At 57.2% G+C, this 20,003-nt stretch overlaps 1 protein-coding gene and 1 long non-coding RNA gene across 4 annotated transcripts in view; one reads left to right on the top strand and one right to left on the bottom strand.

The window, feature by feature from the left end:
• Positions 1–2,925: 2,925 nt before the first annotated feature.
• Positions 2,926–20,003, top strand: part of SFI1 (SFI1 centrin binding protein) — a 36,487-nt gene continuing 19,409 nt past the window's right edge. For 2 of the 3 annotated variants that reach the window (XM_056821455.1, XM_056821453.1), the window contains exons 1-12: positions 3,252–3,391; positions 4,205–4,315; positions 6,596–6,760; positions 7,687–7,758; positions 8,960–9,070; positions 10,382–10,476; positions 12,265–12,382; positions 13,087–13,189; positions 16,700–16,856; positions 17,546–17,707; positions 18,408–18,478; positions 19,665–19,757. In XM_056821455.1, coding sequence (XP_056677433.1) covers positions 4,272–4,315; positions 6,596–6,760; positions 7,687–7,758; positions 8,960–9,070; positions 10,382–10,476; positions 12,265–12,382; positions 13,087–13,189; positions 16,700–16,856; positions 17,546–17,707; positions 18,408–18,478; positions 19,665–19,757 — 1,191 coding nt within the window. In that variant the 5' untranslated portion in view covers positions 3,252–3,391; positions 4,205–4,271. Of the gene's footprint in view, positions 3,044–3,251; positions 3,392–4,204; positions 4,316–6,595; positions 6,761–7,686; positions 7,759–8,959; positions 9,071–10,381; positions 10,477–12,264; positions 12,383–13,086; positions 13,190–16,699; positions 16,857–17,545; positions 17,708–18,407; positions 18,479–19,664; positions 19,758–20,003 lie in introns of those variants that run through there. The other variant, XM_056821454.1, reaches the window with a different exon arrangement.
• Positions 3,031–16,702, bottom strand: LOC130458183 (uncharacterized). Its single transcript, XR_008917268.1, has 3 exons — positions 13,636–16,702; positions 5,008–6,012; positions 3,031–3,388 (listed from the first exon to the last, which is right to left on the bottom strand). It is a non-coding gene; the product is annotated as an uncharacterized LOC130458183 (long non-coding RNA).

The raw sequence follows: 20,003 nt of genomic DNA, 5'->3' as shown, positions 1-20,003 counted from the left end.
TCTCCTGACTGACCTCGTCCCAACTATTTCTATAACCAGTCAGTTGTCCTTCCCTTCATGTACTCCTTGAACTATATATAAGACCCTAAGTTAAGTTCAGTGGAAATCCCGTTATTGGCAGCTTTCCCAAGATAGCGTTCATCCTGGAGTGGTTGGCTCCATGTAATCATTATCGTTCTCAACATAGTATAACTACTCTGGTAGTTAAGAGTTACTTTTTAGATTGACACCCACTCAATTTTTTTTTAAACTTTAATAACCTATCCTGCCTATTCCCTTCCCTCCAGGAAATCAAGATAAACCAAAAGCTCTGAAAAATAAAGCCTTTATTAATATATGCGTGGCCCCTCAAAACAAATCCCCTCAATGGCCATGTCCAAAAATGGAAGTCTCCACATCTTTAGTTCATCACCTCTGTCTGTCAGGAGGTGAGAGGTGCAAATGCACCACTGGGTTGATCAGAATCCTAAAGTCTTTCTGAGTTGTTGGCCTCCATGATATTGTTATTGTTGTAAAATGTTCTGTAAAATGTCTATAAAATGCTCCTTATGTTCTGTATGAGTTCACAAAGGTCTTCCCAGCTTCTGAAACCATCCCAAGTCCATCATTTCTTTTTGCTTCTAACAGTCCATTGCATTCATATAGTCTGATCTGGATAACATTATTTTAAGTAAGGAGTCTCTAGATTGACTCTTTCCTTTAGGGTTAAAACAAAGAACTCAAAAGACTTATTGAATTAACCATGAATTGGTTTTGCCTCTTTTCCAGGCTTGATTAATTAATTTTGGACATGTTGAATTTTATTTTACTTTTTTTTTTTAACCCTCACCTTCTGTCTTGGAATCAATATTGTGTATTGGTTCCAAGGCAGAAGAGTGGTAAGGATTAGGCAATGGGGGTTGAGACTGGTCCAGGGTCACACAGCTGGGAAGTTTCTGAGGCCAGATTTGAACCCAGAACATCACATCTCTAGTCCTGGCTCTCAATCCATTGAGCTACCCAGCTGCCTCCTTTATTTTATTTTTTAAAGATATTTTTTATCAATTACATGTAATAAGAAATTTTCACATCATTTTCTGAAGAATTTCCAAGAATTATATGAAGTTATGAGATTCAAATTGTTTCCCTCTCTTCCTTCCCTCCCCTTCCTGGAGGTGGTAAGCACTTTGATCTGAGTTATACATATATCATCATGCAAAAACCTGTTTCCATATTGTTCATTCTTGTAAGAGAATACTCATATAAAAACAAAACTCCAAAATAAAAACCCTAATGAACAATGAACTAGAGTGAAAAACAACATGCTTTGATCTGCATTCCAGCTCTAACAGTTGTTTCTCTGGAGGCAGAGAGCATTTTTTGTCCTAAGTCCCTCTGAATTGTCCTGCATCATTGTATTGCTGAGAGTTGCTAGGTCTTTCACAGTTCATCATCATACAGTATTGCAGTTACTGTGTACCATGTTCTCCTGGTTCTGCTTATTTCACTCTGCATCAGTTCATGGAGGTCTTCCCAGCTTTTTCTGAAATCACTGACTTAAAGAAGAGGATCAAACCTCAATTATCTTTTCAATCACCCTAACCTCTGGCTATCACATCTTTTCCAAGCTTCAGTGAATTCAGTGTAAAATGATTGTTTCCTAAACCTGTATAGGCACCCCTTTTTCTTAATTCAGTGGGAAGTCCCACTGTGTGGCTCCCCCACATTATAATTCCCAAGTGATGGCTCTGTGTGGTCTTCTCAATTATAATCTTGCCCCAATTAAAGATCTGTCTGCTGTTATAAGTACTTTGTTAGTTTTGTATTTTTTTTCAGATGGACAAATGGGATGGGGGAGAACTTTCTCTTTGATGTGATCTTTATTTAGTATTTACATGACATTTTCAGTAATTTTAGTGATGGTGCGGCAAAGAGTGTATACAGGCTAATAACTTTTTTGGGTAGAGGCAGAGAAACTGGTGGATCCCTCAGCTTGAATTGAAATGGAGAGCTGCGATGGGCGAAGAGGATCAGGCGTCCTTACAAAATCCAGCACCAACATGAGGCCCCAGGAGGAAGGGGAACATCAGGCAGTATAAAGAGGGACAAACCCCTGGTTGGAGAAACAGAACAGCTCCAAGCTCCCCAGCTGACCAGAATTGGGATCAGACCCTTGATTGCCCCTGGGACTTCCAGCCTGGGTGAGATAAGGAGGTCCAGACTCAAAAAACGAATGGCAGGAACCTCCCTACTAACATTATTCTTCCTTTCTTTTGCATATAGCCATATGGGTACATTTCCCCTCATTCCCAGTGGAATGGAAGCTTCCTGAGGGCAGGGACTTCCTTTCTCTTCCCCCTTCCTCCTAATATTCTCAGGCAGTTTAGTTAGACTCGAAATTGTAGAATCTATACCAGCAGAGGGAGTTTCTTCATTGGAAATTCTCTACAGGCAGGAAATTTAAAAATCAATTCTTGTTGCATTTCAGCTCCTTTCCCAGGGTCTAGCACAGGGCTGGATACAGCAGGTGCTTAGTCGATGTTGGCTGAACTGAGTCGAACACGTATACAGAGGGTCATAGGGAGAGATAAAGTGCTACTGTCTGAATTCTCTCTTTGGGAGGCTCAGAGAAGGTTAGCGATTTGCTCAGGGTCACACAGCAAAGAAGTGGCTGAGCAGATCTCGAACTCAGATCTTTTTTTAAAAAATCTGATTTACTCCTTTTCTACTTAGGACCAGCTCCAGACGCCTAGATTCCCCCCGGATCACAGAGAGAGCCGAGTCTAGGGATGGCTCCTAGTGTGGGCAGACGTGCTCGTCTGGATAGTTCCGGGAAGCGACGGCCGCTCTAGTTTGCTGCCTCGTCTCGTTGGCCCCGACCCTCGCAGGGCCCTGGGTAATATTTACTGGCCTCTGATTAGGTGAAGGCCCCCTCCACGGGGCGACCTTCGGGGTGCCTGAAAGCGCCCTCCAGGTTCCCCGCTCCCCGAGGGCTCAGAGCCAGACGGAACCCCAGAGGCCCGTGAAATGAGAGCATCGCCATAGTTCAGCTTTCGTATAGAGAGTAAGTTATTTATTCATTTGTTTTTACCCGGCGCGGAGTCGGGCACTTCAAGACTTGGGGGGTGGGGGGGGAATGAGTAAGACGGATAGCGGTTGCGCAGACCCAACCCACTTTTCCTACCCTCCGCAGGTCCTGGCGTCCTCGCGTCGCCAAGGCGACGGGGGCGGAGCCTGCAGAAGGCGCGGGAAGGTGGTGGGCCGAGTTGTGGAGCAAGAGTCCTCGCGGTCCGGGTCACCTCCTTCCCTTTGTCGCCTACGGCCAGTTTTCGGACACCTCGTTCCCACAGCAGAGGCCCGCACGATCCTCCCGGCGTGGGGCTCAGGCTTAGCTTCCTTCTCCTAGCCCCTGGTAGGAGGGAGGGAAACCCCCTTCATATTTTCCCCTCCCCCCCCAGGTGTTGGAGGGGGAGAGGTGCCTGCGCCTACGCCTGCGCGGGGCTCGCGCCTGCGCCCTGCGTTTATCTTGGTTTGCTGGGTGACCCTGGGCAAGTGGCTAGTCCTCTCTGGGCTGTGGTTTGTTGGGGCCAGCTTGTGCTCTTTGGGGGAATCTGGTCGGTGTCCTCATGCTCAAGGTCTGTCAGCAACAGGCACCCAGGGGCCCTGAGTTTGAATGTGGCCCCCAGGATTTAGGGGCAAGTCAAGGCACCCTCTAGTACCTCAGTTTCCCCATCTGCAAAATGAGGGTGTTGGGTGGTTATATGGCACTTTATAAATTTAAGTCCATTTTGACCGACTCAGACTTACTCAGTCAATATGGGCTGTTATTAACCCATTTCACAGATGAGAAAACAGGCAGATTTGAAGTCACAAGATCCCACCTTTGTCTTGGGGGAGCATCTTTGGGAGTTTAATGAAGGAGGAAGAAGATGATGACCCCACCCCACCCTGTTTCTGCCAGCCCCTCTTCTCTGAACAGCCCCCCATGGTTCTCAGTGGTCCATACTCCTTCTTTCAGTGGTCTAGTTCTGTATGGAATCCTCGACCATCTTCTCCCAGCAGATGCTCCCCTGAGCTCCCCCGAGGGCTTGGCCCCACAGGACAGAGGGGACAAACATCGCAGAGTGAGAGGATTCATCAGCAATAGCAGCGGTTTCCTGCCTCCCTCCCCTTGTCCAGGGAGGTCCCAGAGAGGCCCGAGATGACCCCGTCCTTCCTTCTGCAGGTCTGTCCCACGGCTGCAGGATGTTGTGAGCCGGACCTTGAGTGAGCTCCCGAGGGCAGATACCAGGATGGAAGGGCCCAAAGCCCCCATAGGGAGCAAGACCACGGCCAGGTAAGGCGGAGGCCTCCATGGTAAAGCTCCCTGAGCCAGAGCTCCACGCCATTTTGTTTTAACCCTTACCTCCCGAATCCCACGTGGCAACTGCAGCGATCAGGGTTCTGAAGTCCTTCTAAGCTTTTTTTTTTTTTAATACCTCACTGTTTGTCTTAGAATTAATACTATGTTTTGGTTCTAAGGTGAAGAGTAGTAAAGGGTAGGCAATGGGGGTCAAGTGACTTGCCCAGGGTCACACAGCTAGGAAGTGTCTGACGCCAGATTTGAACCCAGAATCTCTTCTCTCTAGACCTGGCTCTCAATCCACTGAACCACCCAGCTGTCCCCTCCAAGTTATTTTCAGTTAAGACTCCTGGAGAGGCCAAGCATGTGCTGAGGGTAGGCAAGGCTTTCCTGGCTCCATTGGGCTTTTTATTTTAATTGGACTGAATGGTAGAAAGATTGAATATGGTTTCTGACTCAGTCCTGGCTTTTTGGCCAGGGTCTTTTTTCAACACTACCTCTTAGGGTCTGCTTGCTCGCTTTCTCCATTGGCCATGGTGGCTGCTAGCATTTGGGCACCTTGCCAGGCCTGCTTTGATTTAATTGCTCAAGCTCTGGAATCCAGAGCATCCTTGAACCCGAGTCCCTGGCGAAGCAGCGTACCCTACTTCGGTAACCTTGGTGGGCCCAGACTCCTGCCCTCTTACCTCTCTCTCGAGCTGACTTTTTGAACCACATCCCGATTTGTGCTTCTTGAGCTTCTTCCGGCTTGACTTGGCGTGTCAAGATTCTTAGCTGCCTCCAAGACTCCTGGGTCTTCTTTGGGAGAGAGAAGGCCAGAGACGGGGCTCCGCCCTCCCTTGAAAACCTCTGCTCCAGCCCATTTCCACCCTCAGCTTACAGCATTCCCAAACAAAACACAACATTCCACACTCAGCATCGAGTAGGAGTACAGCGTTTGGGGGGAAAGCAGTGTTTGTTTCATCAGACGGAAAGGATCCTCATTTAATTTTAGGCCCACTCTAGAGGATCATTTTCCTAAAATTATTCCTTCTTTAATCGCCTCCTGGAGGATGAAGGCTTGGCATGTTTCTCTTCACTGAGTTCACCAAAGGGGTCTTCTCACGAGTCCCATCATTGGGTCCGAGTAAGGATTCCTCCCTGGTTTGATGTGACCAGTCCCTTTAGAAACCAGAAGGGCCTTTGGGCAGGACGCCACATCCAGCCGACCCGGGGGCCTGAGACGAAGACGCCAGGAAGCTTCACGGCGGCTCAGTCAGGCCCCCTGACTTGGATCCGTTCTCCGTCAGGATGCCTGGCCTTTGGCTCAGAACCTGGTACCACTCACTGCTGTCCCCTTTTCTCTTGGGCATCATCAGCCCCGTCACGTTCGTAACCAAAAGCCTTCCTCTGCCCGTGAGACGTGTTTCCTGGTGACTTCACTGACCTGGACTATTTTTGTGCTGGTATAGAAGTCGCCACATTCTTTGGGGGCAGAAGAAGGTCTCTCCCAGTGCTCAGGGGCCTCTGGTCATGCCTGGGGCTCCAGCCGTCCCGTAATGAACCTCTTTCTTTGCGGCTTGGATATTTTGCTTATCATTTGGTAAGAAGAAATGATGCCACAATGACTAGAGGGCGCAAGAAAGAACGCCAGCAGCCTTTGGGGGATCAGGAAGGGCTCCGTTGAAGGTGGTACTTCGGCGTGGCGGCATCTGCAGGACAGAAGGAGTTCTTGTCACGACCTGGCAGGGTGACCCTGGGCAAGTCACTTCACCCCCACTGCTCAGCCCCGAGCGTTCTTCCGCCTTGGAGCCTAGACTCCGTAATGAGCCAAGACAGGGCAAGAAATAAAGCAAAGAGGAGGCGGCCTGAGAAAGGCCGTCAGATTGGGGCCAAGAGAGCATCGGGCGCCTTGGGAAGAGCAGCTTCAGCTGAGGGACAGGACTGGAAGCTGGCCAGCAGAGAGCAGGCCGACAGAGGCTGCAGCGGAGATGCCGTTTCCTGGGGGCCGAGGAGGGACGGTGGCTGCTGGTTTGAGGGGACGCCACAGGATGATGACGGGGAAGGAGTGGGGCCAGAGGAGCTTTGGGGCTCTCATAGCGTACCTCTGGGGAACAGGCCCCCCCATGCCCCGCCCCTGGGGCTCAGGGGTCCCCAGCGGGGGAGGAGAGTGACCACGGGTCTCCGGGCATTGAGCCGCAGTGGCTGGGGGCTGGCCACTCGCTTTTCCTTTTTCTCTGATGCCGAACCCTCCTTGTGACAGCCCTGCTGACGCTGGCCGTCTTTCCCCCGTAGGTCTCTTAGGAAGGATGCCGCTGAGACGCGCCCGCCTCCAAAGGGGCCGAGGGGCAGGGCCCCCTCCATCCCTGCGCAGCGGACTCCAAGCAGAGGTCATTCGGTGCCTCGCCCGCTTTCGTACACCTGGAACCGAGGGGGCCGGCTAAGAGAATTGCGTGTCAGGTGAGGGGGCCCGGCTCGGGCTCTTACGGTGATGCTCGCGTTTCCCTGAGTTTTGAACGAAGGGCTAATTTTCTGACCCTCTTGAGCCCAGCTACCAGCTGGCCCCCTGCGTCTTGTCCTTCCTTCAGACTCGGGAGCCTCCAGGACGAGGCCAGGAGGCCCAGCAGGGTGCCCAAATGGTGTTAGAGGGGGGATGGCTTTACAGTGGTTGCAGCTGCTTCTGGCTGCCTCAGTTTCCCAGGTTGGTGTTCAGCCCGGTGGTTTGCTGGGTGTCAGGCGTCAGTCACGTCACAATCATTTGTTAAGGGGCACCAACCACGCGCCAGGCACGGTGGGCAGCTGGATGCTGGGGATATTAAGGGCGGAAGATGGGCCCTGCCCGCTGGGAGCCCATTTGCCCACTGCTGTCCATGCCAGCCACGGGCAGGGGAGCTCAGAGGCACTGAGCAAAGGGAAGGCAGGCCGAGGGGTTACGGCCGGCGGATGTCTGAGGTCTGGCTTTCCCCTTCCCACTCCTGAGCCCCTCGTGGCTGATGAAGGCTGGCCAAAGGTGGCCTGCCAGGGAGGGCCTGCGAGAGCCCAGCAAAGCCTGCCTAGCCAGACCAGGGCTATTCTTCCCTGCTTTTTGCACCCTCGCCCCTCAGTTCCCTTCATGTGTCTCCCCCTTGGAGCACCACATGAACTACCCAGGCATAGTCACCTGCCCAGAAGGCAGCTGCCAGGGGCTTCCGCCGCCCCCTCCAAATCCATGAAAGAGCACATGGGGCCAAGTGACTTACCCAGGGTCACCCAGCTGGGAAATGTCTGAGGCCAGGTTGGAGCCCAGGATCTCCCGTCTCTAGGCTGGACTCTCCATCCACTGAGCCACCTGGCTGTCCCCTGCCAGGGACTTTCTGAGACTGACTCCATCATTTCTCCTCTTTCAGGTGTCTGGCTAGAAAGTTCTTCTACTTGTGGGTGCAGCGGACCTTTGGAAGAGTCTTTCCTTCGAGAGCCAGGTAGTGGGGAGCCAGGCTGGGGGTGGTGCCCAGCCTTGGGTGGCCCAGAGGGCGGGGGCCTCTGGGCTTGGAGTGGGTACCTGCTCTGAGTTAAAGGAGAGCCTTCGGGCCTCCAGGGCACTTGGGCAGTTTCCTTCCTTGCCCATGGGGGGAGGCAGAGAAAAGTGTTTCCCTGGCCTCGACCTAGATTGCTGTGGTCAGCCTGGGGAGAGCCCTGCCTGAACCCTCCCGTTGTGATCCAGGCTCGACCCTCAGCCCTCTCCTAGCTCCCTAGATGGGCCAGAGCAGGACTCTTAGCTTAGAGCTGCCCAGCTTGAAAGGCCCCGAAGGGGCTCTGGGGTGGCCAGGCCGCCGCATCCCCGGGCCTTGCCCCTCCCCTCTCGTGTGGTGGTGGAGGCTCCTGGTGCTCAGGGGACAGCCCTGCAGCTTCCTCCAGTCGTTCCCCTTCCTCATCCTCGCGTCGTGCCCGTACGTGAGGGTAAGAAGCTCACTGGATCCCGCCCAGTTCGCTGGAGGGACGATGCCTCTGGAACTCCTCCAGGGCCTTCTGCAGTTCAGGCCTGGTCGCCTGGGTGCCATCTGTACACGCCAGGGGCTTCTGGCCTCTTTTTGTGCCCGCCCTCGGCTCCAAATCCCAGTTTTGAAAATGCCCACCGGAAGGACCGCCAAGTTGGAGGGAGACCTTAGTGAGGCCGGTTTTCCCAGCTCGCGGAGCCCTTGCGCCCGCCCGTGGGGCCCAGCTCGAGAACGCCTCTTCTGCAGCAAGAAGCCGCTGCTTGCTTTCCTGGAATGCGTTTCGCCCCTTTCACTTAGAGGCGCACCTCGTTGTGTGGCATCAGCATACTGTCCGAGTCCCCTTTGTACTTGTTGAGTGCTTTGGCAGTTGCTGGGGCTGACTTAGAGCTTGGTGGCCAGAGGGGGCTCTGTGGGCTTTCGGGCAGACCCCAGTGAGGCCTCCGAGCGGGATTGGGGGGCCCGTCACCGCCGGTCACTGGAGCGTCACTGTCAGGCCGCAGCAGCCCCCCGTCTGCTTGGCGGGGCCTGTCGGTGCTCTGGACACTCTCCTGGGCTCTTCCTCCACCAGTCGTGTGCTGGCCTGCGGGGCCTCCATCCCTGGTCCCCCTCCACCCGGCTTTGAATGAGGATGGCAGGCCGGCCTCCCTTCTAAGCCTTAAGGCATTCCCTTTCCTCCTTGCCCTAGACTCCACTATGAGAGGAGACTCCTGCAGAGGACCTTTGAGGACTGGAAAGAGGAGTGGTGGGTTTTCCAGCGAGAGTGGAAACTGAGGGTCCGCGCCGACTGCCACTACAGGTCAGATGTTGGCCGTTCCAGCCTCCTTTTTACTGACATGCTCTGAAATCCTTCTCTTCATCCGCCATTCCTCCGAGAAGCTGGCCTGAGGCACGCTGGTGTGCTTGGGGGAGGGAGGAGATGAGAAATCCTCCTTTTAAAAAAACCCACCCATGGGTGGATGCCGCTTCCAGTCCGAAGCGGGTCAGTCCCCTCCCCACCCTCCCAGGAGCTTTGATTTCGGGCACTGACCTCCCCTGCGAGCTGGGAATCGCTGCTCCTGTGTGCCATCATTCCTGATGGCCTAGGAGCGGGGGAAGCCCACTCGAGACATCTTAGGAAGGGTCTGAGCCCGCCGGGTGGCCTCCAGCGTCAGCAGGAATGTCTTCAGGGCCTGCGTGACGGAGAAGATTCCCCTCCTAGGGAGAGTTCGGGACACCCACGTGGCCTCAGTTGGAGAAGCCGAGATTTAGGCGTAGCCTTTTCCTCAAAGAGCAAAACACCCGCCAGTTAAGATGGTGTTTCAAAGGAAAGGGTGGCTGGCAGGGGGACAGTGAAGTGGCTCAGTGGATTAAGCACCAGGCATGAGTTCAGATCTGACCCCAGACACTTCCTAGCTGGGTGACCCTGGGCAAGTCACTCTGCCTTCGTATTGATTCTTAGACTGAAGGTAAGAGTGGAAAAAAAAAAGGCCATGTTTCAAAGCCAGGTCCAAATGCCTTTTGCATTATTGGCTGGCTTGCATTTTTCATGCCTTTTTGTCCTCGGTGACTGTGGGAAAAGGAGCCCTGCAGCTCCGGGGCTGTTAGCAGCAGAGGGGAGCAGATGTTCCCCGTCCTTCGTCCCGAGTCTCCGAGCCTGCTGCGACGTCTTCCCCCACTCACTTGGTCCCCCAACCAGAGGGCTGGTCGTTGGGGGGAGGCAGGATCTTTGTTCCCTTGACCACCACTGAGGCATTTTAAACACCTGCACCGGGTCAGAAAAGACATGGGGGAGGGGGGTGGAATAAGCCCAGTCCTGGGAACAGACATTCCTTGTGGTCCTCCCGAGAACCCTCCTTCGGGAGAGCGTCCTCCTCCCGGGGGCTGGATGGCTCTTGGGGCCCTTCTCGCCCAGGAAGAGGCGGGCGGTCAGGGTGGGGAAGCCCCGGTCACCCAGCCACGAGGGGCCGAGCCGGAGTTTGAAGCCTGCTCTCGGCCCTCTTGCCTCCGTTGGTGTGGCTTCTTGGGAGGTGGAGCTGCCGTGCTGTCCGAAGAGGAGGGAAAACCTGGGTTGGATGGGCTGACCCCGATGTGGGCTGACAGACGGCTCCTGACTTTTTTGGCTGAATAGATATTTCTTGTACAACCTGATGTTCCAAACCTGGCAGACCTACGTTCATCAGCGACGGGCCAAGAAGAACAAGTACCGCAGAGCCGAGGACCACGGTAAGAGCACGGACGAAGAATCCCTTTTCTAGCCAGCGCACGCGTCTTCTGGCTCTGGGCGGTCTGAGAGAGCCGAGCCCAGATGCGTTGGACACCCGTGGCTGAGCCTTAGTGAATCCGTGGCCGGGCAGTGGGAGACGGCGCCAGGCTCTCTGGACTTGGAACTGGTATCAGGGAGCCGCTTGGGATGTGGCGAGTGGGTGCGTGAAGGAAGAAGGAGTCACTATGCTGGGCATCCCCCTGACCCTGCAGGACCACGGCCAGGCCTCCGAGGGCTAGTGCTCCAGGAAAGAGGGGGCTGGAGCCTTTTGTGGTCCCTGTTATACTTCTTATTTTCTCCTTTGCATCTTAAAATCCAGTTGCTGATCTTTCTCTATGTCTGTCTGTCTGTCACCACCTATAACAAATGTATCTAGGCAGGGAAAGCAAGTCGATGTGTTGGCCATGTCTGAGGAGGCCTGTCTGACTCTGCAGTCCTCCGGTCCTTCCCCCTTGCCCGGAGGTGGGAGCTGTGTTTTGTCCTCAGACTGGTCCATGCCTGAGGGAGAGTCCCGAGGCCTCCCCTTATTGGTGTGGCTATTTCGTCAATGATTCTCCAGCTTCTGCCTGTCTTACTGTGCCTCCCCCTATACATATCTTTGGGTGTTTCTCTACCTCATAGTCCTCATTTCTTTGGGGATTTCCATCCATACTGTTCCATTCGTGGACCGCAGTTTAGCCCCAGCTGACAGGCATCTATTTGTTCCCAGGTTTGTGCTGTTGCATCAGGGGTTATTATAAGTCTTTTTTGTACAGGAGGGATCTTTCTCTGAGGCTTAATGCTAGCATGACTGGTTCAGAATGTCCAATGCACCAATGAGTGGCTTTTGGAGCATCGTTCCAGAATGACAATTCACGTTTATTCATCCCTCTCAACAAAGGAGACAATGTTGTAGGCTAGAGTACCAGATAGAAAAGCTGAGGAAGAAGAGTTCTTGAAAGTTTATATTCTATCAGAGAATGCAAATTTTAAATAGATTAGTAAATCCGGGATGATTTCAGGCAGGGGAGACCCCCAGAGAACTCCCTCTGTGGGGAAATGCCTTCCCAGCGGTGATGACCCCTGCCCTGAAGGGCTCCTATGCCTGGTGAGGTTGCACTTGGGGCCTGGAACTTGTCTGAAGGTCTAAGTGGAGGTGGGGAGTGGGGATGTTCCAGAAGGAGCTGGGGTTCCTGGTGCGGCTGCTCAGCCAGAGTTCGGCCTTTGTCTGGCCCTCTTCCTAGTATCCATTAAGGAGCAAAGCCCTGAGTGTCTTCTGTTCTCTTCCCTGTGGGGGGATTGTGTTCACCAACGCCTGTGAATAGAGGTGGATGTGTTCACCTGGACTTGGAAACTTGGGAAAGGGCTGGGAGATTCCAGATGTTTTTCTGAGGCCGCCAGGACAGTTACATCCTCTTCCTTGGAGAAGTGGTTGGTATGGGTTTGTTCCATTCCTAATGTTTGGAAGGGAAGTGAATCGGGTCCTTTGGGGATGCTTTAGGAAGGCAAGAGGAGCTCAGCTTGGGGCTCACCCATCCACTGAGAATGCCTTTGCCCCAGGCTTTAGGGGGTCCTTCTCTGGATCTGGACAAGATACTGTGTCAGCTCATCCAGTTGTGACCCTGAAGCTCCTCTGGGGCCAGCAGCCTGAGGTGCTGTTGAGAAGCCCAGACACAGGCTGGCACTCCCTTCCCTGCAGGGAGGTCTCGGACAGTAGCCTAGCCATGCTTCTCACCCCCTTTCCTTTTCCTCTTGTCCTTGGGGCTCAGCGGCCAAGCATAAGCTGCAGCTGGCCTGGAAACACTGGCTCATCTACGTGGACGTTCGTCGGACCAAACGGGGGATGCGTGCCTTGGCGCTGGAGTTCCAGGAGCAGAGCATGCTGCGGTGAGGGCCTGGGAGCATTGCCTTGAACCCTCCTCACGAGCAGGGGAGATCCCCTCAGCCAGGGCGGATGCCGCTGTCACTGGCCAAGCCTCTCGCCTCGTGGCTTAGCGGCTGTTTGTGGGTCATTTGGTGTGCGTGGGAGAGAGAGGGGTTATAAGCTATTACTGCGGAGGGCCAGGCCTTCCTTCTTACGTGTGACGAAGCAGGGTCTGCTCTATCAACAGCCTCTGCTCGGATCTCTGTTCCCCTTTCCCTCACCATCCAGTCCCAGGAGTCCGAGCTGGAAGGGACTCGAGCTGTGGCTTGGACCAGCGAGGGCGAGGCAGTGGGGGTTAAGTGACTTGCCCGAGGCCAGTTTTGAACCCAGGGCCTCCCCTCTTTGGGCCTGGCTCTCTATTCACTGAGCTACCCAGCTGCCCTTGGACCTAGCCCTGTCCCCTACATTTAGATGGCCAGGGATCCACAGATCCCGACCAGACGGCTCCCGTTGCAGGCTTTCCCCCATGTATGCTGGCAGCCCCTGGCTCCCTAGAGGAGAGCGGATGCTCTCACGCGTCTGTCAGCAGATCCCTGAGGACCACGTGGCCAGGGGGCTTATTGCCTGGCAGGAGGGGGACAAAGTGGGGACGCCTCACCCCTCCGCCCCGCCGCCTTTTCTCCTTCTCGGGTGATGGATTTTCCTTGTGAGACTCTCTTTGACGCAGAGTGCCGTGGAGAGTGTGGAGGCAGCAGGTGCAGAAGGTCCGTGTTGCCCATGTGATGGACACCTTGGCCTTGCAGCACTGGGCCATCAGCCTGAAGTTCTGGGTAAGTTTTACCTCAGTTCAGCCCCTGCTTGATGCCCTGAATGGCGGCCCCTGGCTTCCCTTTGCCTGTCCCTCCATCTCCCGTCCTCCTCTCTCGCCTCCCTCCTGCTCCCGATAGCCGAGGCCCTTTGGACCTCCCACCTCTGATCTAACCCGAAATCTCCTTTTTTCATAAAAGCCCTGAGTACGAGGTCATGCCTAAAGCACCAAAGAGCAGGATAAGGCAGACGGTTTGAATAATACAAAGTCTGTCTAAACCAATCGAATTAGCTAAAAGTAGGAAGAAAGCCTGTAATTGGGGAAAAAATCTTTGCAGTAAGTTCCTCTGCTGAAGATGGCCTGTTTGAGGTCCACAAGGAACCGATTCCAGCTTCTGAAACAAGGAGCCGTTTCCCTCTGGCAGTCAGCCTTTCAGGCAGCATTTATTACGTGCCACCTCCCTCTCACCTGTGGCTCCAGAAGCCTTGGGGTGCACAACAGCCACACACTGGAAGACCATCTTGGTAGGTGGCCTACACCAGGCACAGGCCTCAGACCCATGGCGAGCTGGGGAGGGTCTGCCCCGGGCGGGTGAAGGCTCTCCGGGTGGAAGGGTTCAAGAACAGTCTGATCCGGTAGCTGTGAAGGCGGCGGAAGGAGGCTCCATGGAGCGCCTCCAGCTCGGTCAGACACCAAGGACGCCCCGGCCATCCACTGCATGCCAGGCCATCAGCAGACACCCGACTCGTCTCACCCCTGGATGTCGAAGACTCTGGAAGAAGAGAGAGCGAGGCTGACTAATCTGGGCACCTCTGCCTCCCCTGGGCCCAATTAGCAGGGATGCAAGGATCGAATGCGAGTTTGTTCAGGAAGGAGATACAGGCAGAAGGAAATGGGTCAGTGGCAAGGGAGAGATTGGAAAAGAAGCAATCAAGGAGGAATAACCGAAGGTCAGTCTGTTGGAGTGAGAGAGGAGGAGGAGGAGGAGAGGGGCAGAAGGCATCTGCCTCGGATGGGAGAAGAGCTGAGGAAGAGGAGAGAAGAGGGAGCTCTCGGCCATCAGCCTCCTTTTCCCTGTAAAACACGGGGCAAGATTCCCAGCTTTGAGGGTGGGGGAGAGGGAGCCTTGGAAGAGCCGCTGTGGAGGGGGAGGATGAGTTAAGTGGTCCAAGGACTGTTAACAAGCAGATGGCAAAGGAAGAAATCCATCTCATGAAAAAGCTATTCCAAAATCCCTTGGTGAAAGCAATGAATACAATTAGAAAAGGAAATTGGAGCAAGGATGAAGCTGACCGCGGGTGCAGGCCAGCCACAGTAACAGAAGTTGCCAAATGATAGGCAGAGGGGCTTCGGGGAAACAGGCTCCATGGATGGGGCGATGACTTGGGCCAACCAGGCTGGAGAGCCATTTGGGACGGTGACTGAGAGGTGCTCGATGCTGCCCAGTCTGTGCCCACGAGGTCCGTCTGCTGACGTCTTTGTGGCCAGAGACCCGAAGCCATGCCACCTAGGGAGGAAGGGCTCAGCCCTCCGCGGCCTGAGGATGTCCCGGAGCTTTACTGGGCCTGGAAAAGGAGGAAGTGGGCAGCTCAGAAGAGCCTGGGAAGACTGCGAACCCGCTGCAAAGCAAAGCGGGCAGAATTCGGAGAACAGTCAGTCGTCCGGTGGAAGCGTCATGCGGAAAAGGGGGCCTCCGATGACCTCCGTCCCGAACCACAGACTTAGGTTGGCACCCGCCGCTCGCCTCCTGCCAGGGAAATGTGGAACCTGACCTCAGGGCCGCGTAGGGGCTGGAGGCTTCCTCCGGGCCAGGCGCGCTGGAGGGACTGGCCGCTCCGTCCTCTGCTCTTCTGGCAGGTGTTTCGTCAGGCCTGGGGGAGGCTGGAGAAGGGGTGCCGTGGCTTGCCATCGAATGGGTGGCCACGAGTCCGGAGAAATGGGGGTCCTCAGCCAGGAGGAGTGCCTGTGGGGGGCAGGACCATAGAATATGTGGCTAGAATGAATTGCTCCCGCAGGGGCTGGCCTTCCCCATGTCTGATCCCACCTCAGATTTCTCCTTGGGAGAATAAGGGCTGCAGTCATCTGTGAGCATTTATTACACGCGCTAGATGGGATAAATGGGAAGTGTTGGAATTAAGGGAACTTGGGGAAGGCTTCCTGGAGGAGGTGGCATTTTAGCAGGGACATAAAGGCATCCGGTGGGGGGGGGGGGTGTCACTAGTTGGGAGAGGAGGAGCATCCAGGCATGAAGGATGGCTGGAGAGAATGCCCTGTGCTGCAATCTGGAGGGCCTTGTTCATAGGAGAGGCCCGAGGACCCTGGAGTACGGTCAGGGATGCGGTCTAAGCATGCGTCTGCTCTGGGACAAACGGCAGCCGCTGGAGTCTCCTGAGGAGGGGGCGTCGTAGCCAGACCTGGGAGAGATCGTGAGGAGGCCGAGATGAGACCCAGACGGGAGCCAGCAGGTCTGGGAGGCCGGGGATGCCCAGAACAGTGATGGGGATGCTCGGACGGACTCCGTGGAAGGGCTGGGATGGAGCAGGGAGATCCGGAGCTGGTGGGATCACCCAGTGAGGAGGAAGAGAAGAGGCCCGGGGCAGGCCTGAGGGACGCCAAGGAGAGGGGAGTGCTCAGAGGCAGGAGGAGGGACTAGCAGGGCGCAGGCTGGCGGGGCTCCGCAAAGGCGAGGGCTCAGCAAAGCCGTTGGACGCCGCGGCTGAAGTCACGGAGAGAGCCGAGGCCTGAGCACCGGGGGCTGAGGAGACCGTGGACGGCTTCTCGAGGGGCAGCTGGTGGCTTCCGCAGCAACAGCGTCCTGGAGCCCCCACCGGGACGGTGCTTCCCTCGGGAGGAGGGGTCAGGAGGCAGGCTGGACGCAGGGCCAAGCCCTTGGAGGCCTTCCTGGACCACTGCCTCGGCTCTGGGGGCCTGAAGGCCTGCCAGGATTCGCAGCCAGACCTGGTCACGTACGGTGGCCACGGGGGCTGCTGCAGGACCACAGACAGATGGGGGACACGGACGGAGGGGGAAAGGCCTGCGGGCCAGGCTGGGTTGGGAGGACAAGGGACGGGCACCCAGGCAGACTGTGGGGAGGCCCTGGTGACCCAAGAGCCCGGCCGGTCCCCTCAGGTGCCCAGTGGCTCTTGCTGTTCACCTCCTAGTTTGACTCGGGTACTCAGTCTTCAGAGGCAGAGTAGAGGCCCGAGGCTTTGTCCTCTGGCTCAGCCTCCGCTCCCCTCCCCTCTTCCATCTCAGGCCGCAGAGTTCCCCCTCTGCCTGGCCCCCAGCCTCCTCTCGAGCCCCTCCTGTGATGGGCCACACGCTCCTTCCCAAGGGAGCCGGCTTGTTGGGGGCTGACCTGAGCTCTGTCCCCTGGGGGCTCCCCACACGGCTTCAGTGGGATCCTCGTCTGTGTTCTCCGCAGAGGCCGCCAGGGGGCGCCATGGGCCGAGCGCCAGAGGCCTTTGGGGTCACCAGCCCTGGGCCCCCTCCCCACCTCTCCCTTTGAGCCGGCGTGTCCTCTGCTTTGCAGGCCTGGGCTCGGTGGCAGGAGCAGTTCCTAAGCGCCCAGATTGCTCGGAAGAAGGAAACCAAGGCAGTGAGGCACTGCGAAGGCCGGGAGCGACGGAGGGCCCTGCGGGCCTGGCGGGGCTACCTGCAGGGCCGCAGAGAGAAGCGCCGCCAGGACCGTGAGTGGGGAGGGCTGGGGCCGAGGCACCAAGGTGCTCGGGCTGCCCGCTGGGCTCTGGACTGCTTCTGGCCAGGACAGAGGCGCAAGGACAAAGTCCTGGGGCAGGGGTGCGAATCCTGGCTCTGCCGCTTGCTTCCTGCCCTCCGGGCCTCAGTCTTCCCACCCGTCAGATGGGGAGGCGGACGCTGGCTTCTCGGCCCCTGCTAGTCCCAAGTGAGGGTCCTTCATGGGTCCATTTGTTAGACTCCGGGGTGCGGGGGAAGCTTCCTGTCTAGCATGGGTCCAAGACCCAAACGGAGCTCCCGGAGAAGGGCCTGCAGAAGGCCCAGTGAGGAGCAGAAGGAGAGGCCAAAGGGCAGCCAGGCCCGGAGGCAGGCGGTCCTGGGTTCAAGTCTGCCCTCAGATACTTCCTAGTTGTGTGACCCCACTCACTGCCTGTCTCAGAACTGATACGGAGACCCAAGATGAGGGTTCAAACAAAGCCAGCCCTGATTCCCCCCAAAAGCCAAAGCAGGAAAGCTGGGAGGCCCCTCCTCTGGCGGCCCCCCATATCTTGGTGCTCCGGGACGTGGGTGTGTACGTGTGGCCGGGCCCCGTCAGCATCCTGTCCTCCCTGGGAGGCGGGAGGGGACACGAGCCCCTCCCCCTGCCCTGGCAGACGGAACCCCGCTGTGTGCTCCTCTCTAGAACTGGCCGCACGATTCCGCGGCGCCTCTGTGACGCGGACCTGCTTCTCGCTGTGGCGGGCGGCCTGGGCGCACAGGCGCTGCCTTCACGCCCACCAGGCGCGGATCGAGGCGCTGGCGGCCCGGATCAGCCTGCGGCGGGCCTTGGAGCGCTGGAAACACTGTATCCTTCCGGGCGGCCTTGGGGCACAGGGCGGCTCTGGGTTCGAGCCGGGGACCAAGAGCGTCCCAGGGACCAGGGAGGTTCCGCGGGGATGGGCCGAGGGTCACAGTTGTGGGAGCTGGGAGGAAAGGGCTTACTCCGTCTCCGTGCGACAGAGAAGGAAACCGAGGCTCACCAGCCCCCCAGGAAGTGGGGGAGCTCCGCCTCGAGCTTTGGGCCCCAAGACCAGCCCTCTCCGGTAGTCCATGGCCCGAGAGGAGCTTCTGAAGGGAGTCGAGGCTCACCCGCGTGCTTGGGAATCCCTGCGGCGGCCCGGGCTCTCCGTGACGTGGCGGCACACTCTGAGGGTTCAGACCCGTTGGGGCCGTCCCCTGGGAGGCGGCTCCCCAGCCGGGTGACGCCGGCTTTTCGCCTGTGGCCCCATGAACCTGTGGGGGGCCCCCTGCGTGCCCCCCGGGGCCTTTCCCACGGTCCCCTGCCTTTCCCGTTGGGTCCCCCTTGGAGGAGGCAGCGTGGGGGGGGGCCCTGGAGGGGTGGAAGGTCAGCCCTGGAGGTCGGGCCTCACACGCAGTCCGTCGCTCTGTCCGTGGCTCAGAGAACCCTGTAGGGGCAGCAGCAGGACTCGGGTGTCCCGTTTGGGGGGCTGGCCCCGTCCGCCCCCCTCGCTTGTCCGGGCTCGCTTCCTTTAACTTCAGGACAGACATGCTGCTCCGGGCCGAGCAGGCGGCTTTGCAGGCCATGGCCGAGGAGCACCACAGGCAGCGGCTGGTGGTGAGCTGCTTCCCCTGAGCAGGACGCTCCTTGCCGGCCCGCCAGGGGCGACGGGAGGCTCCGAGGCCTCCGCTCCTGTTTCCTGACCCCTCCGCCAGGAAGGACAGGCCGGGCCTCCCTTCCCTCCCCTGCGGAGGTGGGGACACCCGGTGCTGCCCCGTGTTCTTTCCTCTTTTAAATGCCTTCACGAGGGATCCTGGGGAGAGGAGAGGGCAAAGACCCCTTTGGAGCGGAGAGAGAAAAACGGGACAGCTGGGTGGCTCAGTGGCTGGGAGCCAGGCCCGGGTCGGGAGGTCCTGGGTTCAAATGTGACCCCAGGCACTTCCTGGCTGGGTGACCCCCATGGCCTAGCCCGGCCGCTCTTCTGCCTTGGAAACAATACCCGGTAGGGATCGAAGACGGAAGGGAAGGCCTTCAAAAAAGGAAGGGAACAGGGGGCAGCTGGGTAGCTCAGTGGATGGAGAACCAGCCCTAGAGACGGGAGGGCCTGGGTTCAAATCTGGCCTCAGCCACTTCCCAGCTGTGTGACCCTGGGCAAGTCACTTGACCCCCATTGCCTAGCCCTGTATTGACTCCAAGAAGGTAGGGGTTTAAAAATAAATAAAAAAGGAAGGCAACAGCCAGCCAGATGAAAATGTTTTCAGGCATCCTTCGAAACCCTCCCCTTCTGTCTTAGAATCGATTCCGGGTGTTGTTTCCAAGGCCGAAGAGCGGTCAGGCTAGGCCCAGAGTGACCCTAGGAAGCATCTGAGGCCACATTTGAACCCAGGCCCTCCCGTCTCTAGGCCTGGCTCTCCATCCCCCTCGCTGCCCCCTCCTTGCCTCTTGAAGAAGGCACTCACTAGCATGCCTTTAGGGGCCTCCTCATGGCCCTTCTGCCTGAGGCTTCCCTGAGCGGGATAGGCCCTTCCCCCTTTCCTGCCTCGGTTTCTCTGCGATGTTCCCAGGACCTCCTACTCCCCCCCAATCTGCCCCCCTCCTCTCCGGAGACATAGAGCCGGAGGGAGCGTCGGTCCTTTGCGCCAGCCTCCCCCTCTACAGATGAGGGCACTGAGCCCCGGGCCGGGGTCCACAGGGAGTGCCCGGCAGGGCCGCCTGACCCTGACTCCCAGGCCGGGCCTCGGGATTGGCCCTTTGGTTGTGGCTCTGTGAGGGCAGGAGCCGAGTCTGCTCTCCTGTTCCCCAGCTCCGCTGCTTCGGGGCCCTGAGGCAGAACGTGAAGGAGTCCCGTCTCCGGCGGCTGAGGAAGAATCTGGCCCACAGGCAGCACCAGGCCACGGTGAGGCTCGCCGGCGCCCGTCCTGGCAGCGTTCTGCGGGCTCCAGGCCTGGGCACGGGTTCACTTAGCCTGGGACACGGTCAGCGGGCGGGCGGTCAACAGCCGGCAGCCGCTCCTGGTCGTCTGTGGGTCTGGGCCGTCACGGTGTCCTTTGAGACAGTTTCTGCCTGAAAGGAGCCCGGCTTCTCCTCGTGGGACTGCCCCGAGAGACCAGGAGGCCGGCTCTGGGCCTCTGTTCCCCGGTGA

This window comes from Monodelphis domestica, chromosome 3 (assembly GCF_027887165.1).
Source record: "Monodelphis domestica isolate mMonDom1 chromosome 3, mMonDom1.pri, whole genome shotgun sequence".
NCBI lineage: Eukaryota > Metazoa > Chordata > Mammalia > Didelphimorphia > Didelphidae > Monodelphis > Monodelphis domestica.
Note: the sequence above shows the minus strand (reverse complement) of the source record. Positions and strands in the feature narration are given on the sequence as shown.